This window comes from Anser cygnoides, chromosome 1 (assembly GCF_040182565.1).
Source record: "Anser cygnoides isolate HZ-2024a breed goose chromosome 1, Taihu_goose_T2T_genome, whole genome shotgun sequence".
NCBI classification, from domain to species: Eukaryota; Metazoa; Chordata; class Aves; order Anseriformes; family Anatidae; genus Anser; species Anser cygnoides.
In genome coordinates, this window is record NC_089873.1 from 88,607,574 (window position 1) to 88,622,598 (window position 15,025).

At 37.4% G+C, this 15,025-nt stretch overlaps 1 protein-coding gene across 12 annotated transcripts in view; it reads right to left on the bottom strand.

Moving 5' to 3' along the window:
• EPHA6 (EPH receptor A6) overlaps window positions 1–15,025 on the bottom strand; it is a 517,785-nt gene that overhangs the window by 82,166 nt on the left and 420,594 nt on the right. For 10 of the 12 annotated variants that reach the window (XM_067001793.1, XM_067001775.1, XM_067001782.1 and 7 more), the window contains one exon: window positions 3,600–3,722. The exons of the other annotated variants lie outside the window; for them this stretch is intronic. In XM_067001793.1, coding sequence (XP_066857894.1) covers window positions 3,600–3,722 — 123 coding nt within the window. The remainder of the gene's footprint in view (window positions 1–3,599; window positions 3,723–15,025) is intronic. 12 annotated transcript variants of the gene reach the window in all.

Below are 15,025 nucleotides of genomic sequence, written 5' to 3' on the forward strand. Positions count from 1 at the left end.
TCAGCTAAGTCATGTGAATTTGTACTGTTAACACGTGCGATAACTAGAGACTACATTGTGAAAAAATGATAGTTGAATCAAAAGGAAGCTATTGTTTTTAAAGGGGGTTATTTTTGCAGAAATGTAGGATACACTTCTGGGGGCCTCCTGAAAGTCCTCCTTCTAGTGAAACACTGTATGGACTCACAAACTTTCGATGCATCTATTTAAGCAAAGACACCATACATTAGCATAGCTATGTCTGGGTTTAAAAAACACCTACATTTGAGGGAATCCATTTAAGCAGAAAAATGTTATGTCCCATGCCAGCAACATAAATTAATCTTTAAGTTGGCTCAATGAAAATACCTTTTACAAAAGTGAATGTCTGCACAATGTAAAATCAGAAACCAAATTACACAAAACTGGACATCAGCTGTCAATATGATGGCAAAACAAATACCACCTGCTTGTCCACCCCTAAAGTAGAAGGGGAAAAAGGAACGCAAGAGCTACTTTGCCCTGCCAAGCCATTTTCCAGGTGCTTGTTTAGGAGGCTTTCCAGTTTAGTTTTGTATTTCACTTTAAAAACATCTCTGGGGAATTCTGTAGAAATAAAAGACGTAAAGGCATTTTGTCTTGGGTAAGGAGTATTTTTTTTCTATTTTGAAGTAAATCTGCCACTTAACTTGAGTTAAAGGTTTTGGTAAATAAAAAAAAAATCTCATTATCTTTTCTCCCCCTGACCCTAACAGCAGAATAATGCAAGCATTTTAAGCCTTCCATGTAGTTACATTCACTGAATTCTTACACATAAGCTATATGTGAAGTAATTAGGCTATAATTCAGCAAAGTTATTAAACGCTAAGTACTTCTGTTAGGCTTATGAAAGCTACTGGCCAATATGAGCCTAATGTCTCAGATAATGGAGGTGAGGTCACCGTGCTATCAAAGGTAGCAGTCGAGCATGCTTCCCTCTAGTACAAATAAAAAAAAAAGTGATTCTCTTACTTTTAATGAGAGAAGGTAAGGGCTGGGGCTGGGGAAGCATCAAGACTCCAATGGGCATGATTTTGCTCACGTGTTGCTGTTCTAACAGCCACAGACTGCCATGATAACATGGGTATCAGCACTTAAAAACCTTCTGGGAGTACTATTGACTTGGGTGTCTTTGTTTCTTGGTAAAGCAATATTCTGAAAAAAGGTCAGTATTTTTTTTTTTTTTTTTTTTTACACAAAGGGTACATCCCTTCTGTCTCTACTCAAGTGATTAACTTCAAGTGATTACTCAAGGATGAACTTCTCTTTTTCACTGAATCACACAGAGCAAGAGATTCAGTTCTGAGTCTCTCACGTTCCAGATCAGTACTCCTTTCAACAACAGATTTCTTTTTCAAAAAATACAGTAAATATTTGGGTTTTTGGCTCACTCATATAGCAATGCTGATTTTAGCAATTTAGAAAGTTAGCATGAAATGGAAATAGCATCCTCTGGTCATCTCTGTAACAAAGAGAGGCAATTCAGAATTAAGACTGTGCTTAATGTAAATCCAAATACATGAGAGTAAGAAAGGAAGAGTTAAACAGCAGCATTACAGATAAGGTTGTTAGGGTACATTTTTTAACAGCAATTGCTGACTTTTACAGTGGAGTTTCACGCCACCTGCCCACTCTCACCCCATGCACTCTTTCTCAGAAGAACACATATCATCCATTAGATTTATCACAGTTCCTCACTAGCTTTCAGCCACCTGACATTCTGCATTTTCTGGAAGGTGGACAGTCTCTCTGCTCCTGTGGGATTGTTTCTGAGCTCTTTTTTGCTGTTGACATGACCAAGCAACATTTATTTCAATTACATTGCTACGGTATATATTGCACAGCATGCAGCTGCATTTCCATTTTCCCGTTTTGAATATTTCATCAGATTGATTTAGTATTCTTAGAAAAAGACATTTAATTATAAACAACTTTTACTAAACAAATAACATTTAAGAGTTATGATTTAAGTCTAAAACATGATAAGATGTTGTACAAACACTCAGAAAACAACAGGTTTTATTGTTATAAGTCTTGAGGACTTTATAAATGAACAAGATAAACTTGTAGGTAGCTAGGTTAGAAGCCAATTCATGAGCACAGTGAAGCCATTTTTAATCTAACAGAATCAGTGACTGCCACACAAAACACAGTATTCAAAACAGAGAATTTTGGTCGGCCTAGGGTATTTCATCTTCCATAGAGCTGTTTGGTGACAGATACCAATCTCATTGTGAGGCTGATGGCCAAAATAGCCTAATGGCTGTTAAACACTCTGAAATACCCCAAGGAGAAAAAAATACGAAAAGCATTTTACAGACTGTTGACAAAAGATACCCGAAGAGTCATAGGAAGAGACATCAAAGTTGCTCAGAAATAACACTTCAAACAAACAAAGAAACAAACAAAAAAACCACAGTAAAGATATTCTTCTATTAATGAGGTCTATAATTATCATAATGGATAAAATGAGGCATACAGGGGTAGAACAGTTTCTTTTGTTTATATAAGTACCATGTATGCCATTTTTCAGTTTGCTCCCTAGTTTTACCATAGGACATTTTTTTTTCCCTTTAACCAAAACTGTAAGTAACATTACAGGTAAGATGCCCTGAAAGGATATAAGTATGACATTAGCCCATGTACAAATTAATTCTGCACAGGAATATGTAGTTTGGAAAGGAACAGAACTGAACTTTGATTCAATTTTAACTATAATTAAGATACATGCATTTACTCTTAATTTATTAGCTCTGGTGAAAGATGGTGTTTAATGGCTCCAGACAAGAATGAAGAACACACATAGCCCTTCTGGGAAAGAATGCCTTTACACTATCCTTCTTTCTTATTTCAGCCCAATATCTGATAGCAGCCTATTTACCTGGCACCATGTTCTCATTCTCAGGCTACATTCAATCCTAGGTCAACCCTCTGTAGTCCTCCGTGCCACCATACAGCTGTACTTCTGCTCAGGACCTTGCAAGAAGCAGTGTAGAGTATCATGCTGACAACACAAGCCATGGGATTTCCTCACTTATTGTGAAGGAGTTCAAATTAAATTAAATTAGTTTGAATTGTAATAAAAGTTATTTTAAAAAGTTAAGGCATTTTTCATGAGATACAAGTTGCAACTACGGAAGACTGCTCAATGAAATTTGGCCTTTTCAATTTTTGTTTTGCTTACATGGTTTAGCGAGAAAATGCAAATTTTTACAGAAGAGTCACAGAGTCACATAAAAACTGGGATTTTACAGAGGCATTTTTAGTTTTGTTTCTCTAGTGGACAAGGCCATGCTTCATGAAGCGCTTGATTAGAGGACATCAGGCTTCTGTTTACGTTGACCACTTAACTATAGATCACTTTCCCTCACACTTTCTCCTATACAGTGATTCAGGAGAATAGCTGGATTCTGAAAAATAATTTCTCTTTCCCATTTCCTTCCAGTCTGGCTTTTTATTGGAAGGGACATATGATCTCCCTGTCTAACCAGTACCATATTTTGTTTCCCTAAAAGGTGTGAAGAGATGGGGCAAAGGGTGAAGGGAAAAATTGATGTGGGGGAAAAGGCTGGAATACCTACCAGAGGAAATGCTGGGGGGTAAAGATCCACCTCCTGACACTGGATGTGAGGTCAGGATGCTATTTAAAAATCCCGCCCTCAGGAATCTCGAAAGAGACTTCACCCCAATGGTCGGAAAGGATCCTTTCAAAGAGATAAAAATGATCATTAATCAAATGAGTTGTTCTTTGGCTGTTAAAGAAGTTGTCTGTTTAAAGAAAAAATAACGAAACCTCTGCAAAGCTAACAATGGCTTCACTGGAACAGATCTTATAAAATGCAGTTAAAAGTTTTTGATTGCTTTTTAACCAATTCATACAATACACAGCTTTAACCAGAGAGAAGTTGTTTTCTGCATACTTCGCAAATGGAGAATTCCAGCACTCCTAGAAGGAATGTAAAAAATTGAGATTTTAATGGTAAAATACACCTCTTGGATATTCACAATGCATTTGAAATGGCTACAATAAAGACATTTTTACAGTTCTGTATACAAATCAAAGAGAGACTAGTAGAGGTGAAACTATAGCAGCAGAGCTGAGTTTTATGTCGGTATCTCAAAGACACATGACAAACCACCTGAAAGAAGTGTCTGGCAAGGGGAGAAGGGGAACTAGAATTAGTGTTAGGACATCTAACTCTGCTAAGCCAGAGCTTCTGTCAAATCTCCCAACACCTGTCATTAAATTGATGCAGGCAAAAACCAGAAGTATAGACGTGGCTTCTTTCCGCTTTGCTATCACCAGAAGCTTTACAGGTTTTACACTTCCAATTGAATGAACCTTACATTCTTCTCATTGCCTAATAGTACAGTTTGATTGCTGCAAACAGAGGTTATCTCATCCACCCATTTTAACGTAAATACTTGTGATATATCTAAGGTAGTGTTGATAAATAAGGACTCTATCATCCAATCCACTGTTTCAGCTTTCAGTGTACATACAGAGACCTAGAGACATCATTACAGCTAGCTCACGTTAGTGCTCAACGAATACCAGCATCAAAGCTGGATCTGAAATGAGAGAAAATACACCTTGCATAAAAATACAGTCAAGACTCTCCAACCTTGCAATAAATTGAAACTGATAATTAGATTTTTTTTTTTTTTTTAGTTCTGCAAGTATATCAAGCAAACATATGTCCAATAATTTAGGCTATGGTAAGTTTGTTTTCATCATCTTACATGTATTTCACAACTGTTCCTGTAGGAGACAGAAAAAATCTTGATATCTATATACAATGAGAAAAAAAAATGTGCCTCTTGAAATTCAATCAACTGTGTTCTTTTTTCTTCTTCTTCTTTTTTTTTTTTAACTCATACAAACACAAGTGAGGATAGTTTAGCCTCAAAATACATATATGCATTTGCTGAGCTTAACGTAGCCTAACAGCCCTGAATTTTTCTCTTGTACTTTCAAGCAAGAGACCTCTTGTTTCTTCTCAAAATGTTCCTCACTTGCCCTTTAAATTTGTTATTAAAACTACCACGGTCTGTGAAAAAAGAATTAATTTAATTAGTGCTCTGGGTGCAGTATTTTTATATCTGATGGCTAAAGATACGGAATAAAAGTGTTCCCTCTGGCTATTCCAGAAAAGCTTAACTTTGTCTGCCTTGTCAAAGTGTTTCCAAACTCCACGGCTTTCATTTTAAAATATTTGCAGAAGAGATCATGGATAGAGTCCAGAATACAATACACAGAAATTCAATTTTAAAATGGAAAATTGTTCCATAAACTCCAAGATGTTGTATACTAAACAGCACCTTAAAACATGAAGGCTAAATGATGAACATATGAATACTTCCCAAATAAAACTTTGCTCCTTTGTTTCAAAATATGAACTACACCATCCATAAAGTACACCCACAGTGAGTCACATGCCATGTATACAGACCTTCAGAAAAGTGAAACAGCTTGAGCTTCACAATGGATAGTTTCCTACATTTAAATGGCGTTAAATGGCAAGTAACTCAGGTTTCCTAGCAGTGTTACAATAAATCACATTGTTATAGAAAGTAACAAAGAAAAATACAAGCCTGCTCCACTTATTGTGCATATTTGGAAACAAAAACAAGGAGCGGCACATTTTGGAGCAACTCAATCTGTGAATACTAAAAGAGCTGGACGGCTAAAATTACTGAGGTCTTCCAAGCGGCCTCATAATTAAAGGAATACATATAAATAATGTTTTTTTCTCACTCACTTACTTTAAAAAGGTAGAATTCAATTGCTTAAGCATAAATGCTTTATGTCATTTGAGATGCTGCAGAAAATCTGAGACATTCATATTTGAGTGGCAGACACGACAAGATCTGCAGGAGATTTGCGCTCTTTGACAGGGGCAGCAAGAGGCAAAGCAGCAGTTGTATATCTAAGAGGAGGCATCCAGTGCCATTTTAGGCAACTGAAACCCATACAGATACTTTCTTGTCACCTCAAAAATGTCTCCAATTAAACAGAACACATGGTTACACAAACAAGACCTTGCTTAGTCTCTCTTCCAGAAGTCCACAAACAACTTCTGAAAAGGAGCAGGCCGATAACATTCAGAGCCCTGATCAGTATCCAGCAACATACAAATGTGAAGGACAGATTGAAAATTCATTCACATTAAAGCAGGCATGATCCTAGACCAAATTACAGCATATGCCCCAGAATGAACACATGGTGTGTGGCTGGTAAGAAGAGTCAATACTTTGGTAATATCACCTGCACAATGTGAGACTGTTACATGACTATAGAAGTTGACTATTGTTACAGGTAGCTGGGAAAGAAAATCAATTTTCATAGCTCCCATCAATCCCCACCAGAAAGACAGAGGTCTGATAAGAGATTTGGGCATTTCCAATAGCTTAAAGCATTACTCGAATTTTTACTTGTTTGCATAAGCAGTCACAAAATCTTTGAAAGAAAAACTGCAACAAAGAATTGTGTTCAAGACAGAAAGGGAGAAAGCTCTCTGCCAACACAACAGAGAAAGAAGGGAGGTGGGAGTGTGGTATTAAACAGAAAACACCAGCTTCTTAGAAATACATAAATTTCTGTGTGGAAATCAATAAACAGAACTGCATTTCCTTCTATCTGAATATGTTATTTTTTATTGGACAATGAGGCTGTAGCCTTTGCTCTTTTTCCAAATTGGAATTGTGCTTAGCTGAACAAAAAGTTAACGAAAAATGTGCTGCATCCTGCTGCTTTACACAAATTGCAAAGGCAATATTCATTTTTTAGAGGTGTATTCTAACAGTAAAAATCTTAATGCTTAGTTTAAACAATCTCTTTTAAATAACCACACTGGACACTTTCAAGACACTTGGATATTATTTCTTTAGCTAAACAACCTTCTTGAGAAATGCAATTCCGAAAGCATACATCATGCTGAGACTAGGGCTTTACACATGTTCTGTTGTTTGTATGAAAACTATTTTTTTTCCAGTGGGTGGAGTTACGCTAATGGAAAAAGCTTTTCATATAACATCTTACTGGTTCTAGAAAGAGAAAATGAGACATGAATATTAAGCCATGATTCCTGAGTGCACTGAAATACAGTTGTTATATAGCAGCTTGCAAGCATTATTTTATTATGGGAAATAAATAAACGATAATAATTCAAACAAACAAACAAAACAACAACAGTAAATCCTACAACTCCCTCCTGGTCCATAGTTACCCATGATGACCATTATGCCACCTTAACACTGGAAAATACATTAGTTTAGGTAGTAGTTGGAAAAGTGCATTGAAAGAGTAAAAATAAATGACAATATTCTCAACAGCTGACAGTTCGTGGAGTATACATCATTTAATGAGTTCTGTGATACCAGTTTATAGCTCAGCATCAGTTCTTCTCTTTCACAATTATCACAGCTAAGTGCTTGTGCTGAGAGGCAGTGGGGGAGTGCTGAATCAATTAGCCTGCCTTCTGCCTTTGTCTGTTGTTCCAGGGGGAATATCAGCCCAGAAGTGATAGAATTTGATAGGGAAATCACTTGTATAGCATCCTACACTGGCACAGTTTTAGTAGCGTATTATCTACACAGAACAGAAGGGCAAGAGAAGATAGCTGGGTAAAGGAAATACATATGCTTTGTTCAGCTCCAGAGTGCATACATTAATTCACATGCATTTATTAGCACCTGCATCACAACAGCATGGCCAGCCAGAAGGAACAGCCACTTCTCCCCGTGGCAAAGGCACATCCCATAGCCTAGGGCTAGCAACAGCAGAATGTTGCTGAAGATTGCTAGATCTACAAAGGCAAGAAACTTCTGTCTTGTGGCTCAAGGAAAGTACTGAACAGATGAATGAATGGATGAACAGAATGACACAAAACACGCCCAGTGCTATACTGGTAGAATAAAATGGACTGTGATTTCTGCCTGAATGGCAGGACAGATACAAACCCAGTTCTGCTCTGTTAATGACAGTACATGCTTACTCACACCTGCTGAGTGCAAACATTCCTACCAGCTTTGCTCCCATACACACTGCAGAACCAGTACAGTGCCAGCAGTCCTCTATGACCTACATCCCACCCCTTCCCCCTCATCAGCTGTGGCTCCTTTGCCCCAGTACTGGAGCACTTAAGCTGATGTCCTGGCAGCCTCTGGACCCCACAGACTTGCAGGGATGGGACCTGAAGCTGCTCCGTTGTGCAGGTACAGGCAGGCAGGGCCATCAGCTTGTTCTGTTCATCAGAGTCCCTGGGTTTGCTGGAAGAAAACGAAGCACTTAAAAAAAAAAAAAATCACTATAGCAGTTTTTTTTGCATGACCTTAGTACAGCTTGTGGAAACTTGCTTTTAAAAGGGAGAACATTTCTAAAGTCTCTGCACTGTGACTAACGATGTGTCTGAAGTAGGTTATTAGAAAGCCTACTGAAGATGCAGGATGTATGTATTAAATATATCCTGTAACATACCATATAAGAAAAGGAAACAACATAGAAGCCTCAAGCAGTAATCAAGCTAGATCAAGTATTTATTAGAACAATATGTCTTTTTTCTATTTCTGAATTATTTGATCATACTTGTTATGGTATTTATCAAATATATATCCAAACAAAAATAAGGCTCAGCAAATTCGCAGATGACACCAAGCTGAGTGGTGTGGTCGATACTACAGAAGGAAGGGATGCCATCAAAAAGGACCTGGATAAGCTTGAGAAGTGGGCCCATGTGAACTACATGAGGTTCAACAAGGCCAAGTGCAAGGTGCTGCACCTGGGCCAGGGCAATCCCAGACAGGAGCACAGACTGGGAGAACTCACTGAGAGCAGCCATGCAGAGAAAGACTTGGGGGTTCTGGTGGATGAAAAGCTTAACATGAGCCAGCGGTGTGCACTTGCAGCCCAGAAGGCCAACCGCGTCCTGGGCTGCATCAACAGAGGAGTGGCCAGCAGGTCAAGGGAGGCGATTGTCCCCCTCTGCTCTGCCCTTATGAGGCCTCACTTGTAGTCCTGCACCCAGGTCTGGGGCCCCCAGTAGAAGAAGGATGTGGGGCTGCTAGAGCGGGTCCAGAGGAGGGCCACAGAGATGATCAAGGGCTGGAGCACCTCTCTTATGTAGAAAGGCTGAGAGAGCTGGGAATGTTCAGCCTGGAGAAGAGGAGGCTCTGGGGAGACCTTACTGTAACCTTTCAGTACTTGAAGGGGACTTCAGAAGGGAAAAAAAGATGGGAAGCGACTCTGCTCAATTGGATAACGACAGGACAAGGAGAAATGGTTTTAAACTAAAAGAGGGCAGATGTAGATTAGAGGTTAGGAGGAAATTCTTCACTCAGAGGGTGGTGAGGCACTGGAACAGGTTGCCCAGAGAGGTTGTGGATGCCCCATCTCTGGAGGTGTTCAAGACCAGGTTAGGTGAGGCCCTGAGCAACCTGATCTAGTGGGTGGCGTCCCTGCCTATGGCAGAGCGGTGATCTTTGAGGTCCCTTCCAACCCAGGCTATGATTCTATGATTTGTCTAAGCAACTTCTAAAGCAGCCTGAGCTTTTAATCTCACTGTAGTAACATATAAAACTTGGAATCTTCATTCAAAGCAAAAAAGTACTACTAGAAACACTTAAATATCTTAGATATACAGCCAATGTATTACTTAGGACATCCTATTCATTTACCAGGCAGACTTTGACTAATTAAGTTAGAAATATACATTTCCTGACTCATCTCCAAGGGAAAAACTGCAACTGAAATCATATCATTTATGGTAGCAGGTTTAGCAGAATGCCAAGGTATATGGGAAAAAGAAACAGGAAGACTAAATATACACTGCTGTTGGAGGCATGCAGCTGAGGACTGCTTATTGGGGTATTTTTTAACAAGTGAAACAAGAATTCCCTCTGAAGGAACTCATGCGAACATCTAAAATAGCAGAAGACCTTTGCACCTGTTCTGACCCCCTTAAGGTCTGGAAGTTAGGTAATATAGGGAATTATTTGACAGAACCTCTTCACATAATGAAATTTCACAACTTTAAATACAAAGCAGTGTCTATAAACACTAAAGTTCAGAGGAGTCTATCAGGGAATATTCACCTAAGCAAGGTCTCTATTAGAAAACCTGAGTACTCTTATGATTAATTATAGTGAGGCATCACTTCCTCATAGGATGTTGCATGGGTATATACCATCTCCCTGACATGTGCCTATGGAAAGGAAAATTGTATGTCCTGTTCAGAAGGGAGCTGCAATGAGTTTCAGTCACTTTCTCAGTCTGGGATGCAGCCACCACATACCTGGAACAATCCAGAGCTCCTTTTTTTTGCCTCTGAGTAACTAGATCACTTAACTGGGTTTCAGTATCTCAGTCCAAAAGATGGCCCATTTATAACTTTATTTCTGTCAATACAGCGTCTTGAAGGATTCCAGGAACTTGTCTGCAACACCACATATCAAAGAGTGCCAGTGACATTTTTTTTGGTGCTGACATGTAGCCACTGTTGGTGATTTCAACTAAGGATAATCTGTGCTGTGCATTTAAAACAGGAATTCAGACCATCCCAGTTAATGAGTATTACTTATGAACACTAAATGATTTTTCTGAATATTGGTGAGCAAGTTAGTTAGCTTAAATCAAAATATACTTTAGGAAAAGCTCTCTAAGAAATTTAACAAACTACAGAATTTGATTTTCCCAGATGGTCTTAAAAATGGAATAGCATCCTTAAAATTTCACCTTTTGGTATATCTTATAGAGACTGTTTGCACTTGAAGATTTTATTTTAGAACAAAAGGTCCTCCCATCCCCTCACCCCCGTTATTCTGCATAAGAAAGCTTTTCTCTCAGAAAGAGCTCAAAAGTAACATCCTACTGCACAACAACCACTGCAGGACTGCCCTTTTTCAGAAGTCAGTTGCCATTATTCTCAATGGGACTGAAATCATATCTTGCCTACAGTTAGGTGACTATACTGAGAAGCACAGCCAACTTCCAATGTTTTAAATGAACCTACATTAACAAATTGCTCTTAAAGAGAACTGTGAGGTCACTGGAAACAATAGGGTGTAGTAGCCCTTCGTGACAAATGCCATAAGCAAAATGGCTGGGGTACAGATGTGCTCCAAGAGCAATAGGAAATAACACATTTAAAGCAGACAAAAATTCAGGAAACAGAAGATTGCACCTTTGTTGACAAATCAGTTCTCAGTAACAAACAAATAATGGCAAAACTTCTAAAAATTCCTTAACATATTTTTAAAAGTTTTGGATCAGATACACTTATTAGAATGAGTAGAAGAAAAGTGAACATCAGAAATACAAATATCTGAATGAAGGAAAAAAGGGTATGTAGATATGTGCACTTTGTAAAAAATAAAAGTGCAAGCAAAAGCAGGGAAATGAGACACAAGGACTGATGAAAGATCTTAACACAGAGGTCTGGAAAAGATTTCCATGCATCACACCTGCCCAGCGGTGACAAACAACTGTATGCACAAATATGTATCAGCCAGTTCTGGCTGATTTGTGACATGCTTGTTTCTTAAAAAAAGAGCTTTAGTAAGTTCAGAAAAAAAATGCAGAGAAATACAAAATGAACATACTTAGGATATTCAGAAAAAAAAAAGAAAACAGTATTTTTTATAGTGTTTGATTATTCTAGGACTGTGTCATGATTTTGAAGAGCCTTGACCTGAGATGTTTAGTATTCAGCAGCAACTTGCTTCTAAACTATGAAGGATTACTGTAAGATTTTTTTAACCCCTCTTTGTTAATTTGGGAATAACAAAGCATCCACATGTTTTGCCCTCATTTCTGAAAAATAGGCTACTCTAACCTAGTTCTTGTTGGAAAATATTTTTAAAGGCTGTTTTCTATTTTAAAGCCCACTGATATAAAAGCCCAATCCAGACTTAATTTCATAGGGTCTATCTGGAAACATGAAGATGACAAACACTTGGCAGGGAAAAGCTGCTGCTCATTTCTCCATCCCCGATGAGTTTCACCTTGACATCCTTGTGAAAGACAATGCTTTCCTACGAACCTATAGAATTGGAGTTCTCTTATTTCTTGATTGGCAGCTGGAAATAAATCCAGATTTAGGAATATTTACATAGAATGAGATGATATTAGAAAATCCCAGTTAGAGCAAGGTTTGACTTAGGATTTTTCTGGGAGAAAAAGCAAATGCTGGAAGAAGCTTACAATTCTTAAGGAGGAACAAATAGAAGTTACAGAATATTTGAGTGGAATATTAACATCTAATTTAATTTCCCTTGCCACTTCTAGACAAACAGGCAATTTGGGTAAAAAAATGAGGGAATTGCTTGAAAAGAGTTCAACAAACACTTATAGCCATTTATTTTGTTATGTGTTAAATGTCAATGCACACTGAATTTCTGGTTGCTGAGAAGACTGGTGTGACAACATTAATATGATTAAGGCTTTTAACAGCAATAACAACTGTTGTGTTGAATCATCTTTGCAGTCTTAATGGAATAGTAATTGGAAATACTGTGCTTCTGTTACAGATAAAACAATCTGTCTGTGTTTAAATTGTCTATTAAAGAAGTATTTTTCAGACAGTGCTTAAACTGAAAATAGCTTTAACACTAAACAGCTAAACAAGAACTCTGAAATCTCTACGTATTTATGGATATGTACAAACTCAGAATGCTGTTCCAAGCAATGTATGCTGTGCATTTGGATTTCATGGCCATGCATGTATTATCAAATTAGCTGGAAGCAAAATACTTTATAATTGTATTTTTCATGATGGAAAAAAACATAGTCTGCAATTTCAGCCAAAACCTTTGGGATTTTGTATGCATCGTTTTGCAATATTATTTTCATTTCAGTCTTAGTTTCTGTGATTTTGGAATGAAAGATCGTCAGTAAAATCTGAGAGTTCCTATACTGTGGAATTCTTCATCCTTCAAGAGAGGAATCTCTCATGTGATATATTGATGGGGTCTTATAAGTGGGATGGTCAAGAAGTTTTAAATTTCCAGGTGTTCTTTTTTTTATGGTATTTCCATAAAAAGAAAGATTATAAAGGTTATAATTTTGAACTTCATGTTTAAAAATTGCAGTGGGTTTTAATTTAATGAGTAAAGTATCTTTTCATGGCTGATATCTGAGAATGGATGTATCGATGAACCTTGCTGTACAATATGCAGATCTGCAATTAAATCTCTGATTATCTACTCTTTTTGTCTTTCTAGTCTGTAAGTATGAACGAGGATTAAAACCTCTTTGTTCACAAGATAAACCCTCTCCACTTGTAGACAGCAATTGAGGATGTACCGCTTTCAGGAAAACAATTGGGGCTGAATTTCCAGAGAGTCAATTGACAAAAGGTGGTTTTATTTTTTTGGTTACACAAACATAGATTATAAATTGACGTTGAGGATGATCATGTCAATTCACAATTCCATTCACTATTCATGTTCATACCATTAACAATTCACATTTCACTAATACCAGTGAAATTAAGTACAAAGGTTTGATTTTCTTTTCCATTACAAACACTGACTCCTTTAAATAAGTGATGCCAAGATGCTCTTTATTGTTAACTCTTTGATTAGAAGTGTAATATGTGTATAAATTTTCAACATTTACATATCTGTGTGCTAGATTTATAAATCTAAGAGAAATAATCATAAGCCTAAGGAAGTTATCCCAGCACACACTTGATAAACTGTGCTAGAAGCCAGAACACAGGCTTCTCCTGTAGTCTATCTGATGGACTTCGACATATGCATTGGCGGTACTACTGACCAAAGACAAATGTCTCTGCTGGTTAATTATCTATTTGTGAATATCAGTGTATTCAGGGGATTTTCTCCCAGTCTCAAGGCTGAATCTCAATCCTTAAGGATAAATGTCATGAGGTAGAACCTCTTTGATCTGATCTTCCTTATTTTAGTTCATTGTAGCAAGATGAATATTGGGCAGTCAGTATTTAAATAGGCGAAAAAGTCAAATTTTCCATGCGCCTAAAGACATTCACTGAAAATTGGAAGGAAGTTGCAAGCCTTATCTAAAATAGCAAAACAATTTCTGAATGATGAAGAATGTACTCACCTACAGCTGAGAGAAAAACAAGAAAAAGGGAAAAGCAGACACCCATTTCTGAAACGGGTGAGTTATTATCATTTTAGGGCATACAATAACTTTCTGTTGTTTCAGGAAAAAAAGGAAATAAATTATGTGAATTCTAGTAACGGTGCAGTAGTTTGTTTCAGATTTCAGCTGTTATAAAGACTCTGTACTATGCTCCTCTAGATGAATTATTGAAATGAAGTCATTATCAGCTTAACTTATTTACTTCCAAATTTCATTCAGTAGAAATTACCTTGTTAAAGTTTAGTAGAAAAATGACAATATTTACCAATTGATCTAGACATGAATCTATTCAGGAATGTCAGACTGAATATATTTCCCTCTTAAAACGTGTTTACACGATTGCCATTAATGTTTTGTGCTTATATTAAGATAACATACCCAAACTGAGTACTCTGCAAACTCACACCATCTAATTATGGTGTTTAAAAAATAATTATTTTTTCCACATGCTTCTCTCTTTCAGTTGTGTTCCCCTCAACAGTTTTACCATCTGTTGCTGATTTATAAACAGTGCCAAGGCTATGTTTATCTGTGAAGAACAGTAAGACTTAAGAAGCAGTATTTATTGTGAACTGTATTTCCAACCTTAACTTCAAGAGTCTGGAATGGATCCTAGGCAGTTTGCATCTAAATTATTTATTCATCTGGAACCTGAACTGTGTACGTATTAAGAATCAGAAAGATAATTACAGACTGTGAAATGGATACAGCCAAGATTCACAGTAGAGAGGAAGCAAAGAAAGGAATTTGAGGGTCAGGAACACGGTGATGGGCTGAGTGAATTGATTCTCAATAAGCAGTTCACAGAAGAAGACTATTAAAATGATGGTATTATTTTTTGTGGATGATAATGATGATGCTAGAAGAACGGTGGATGCAGAAATA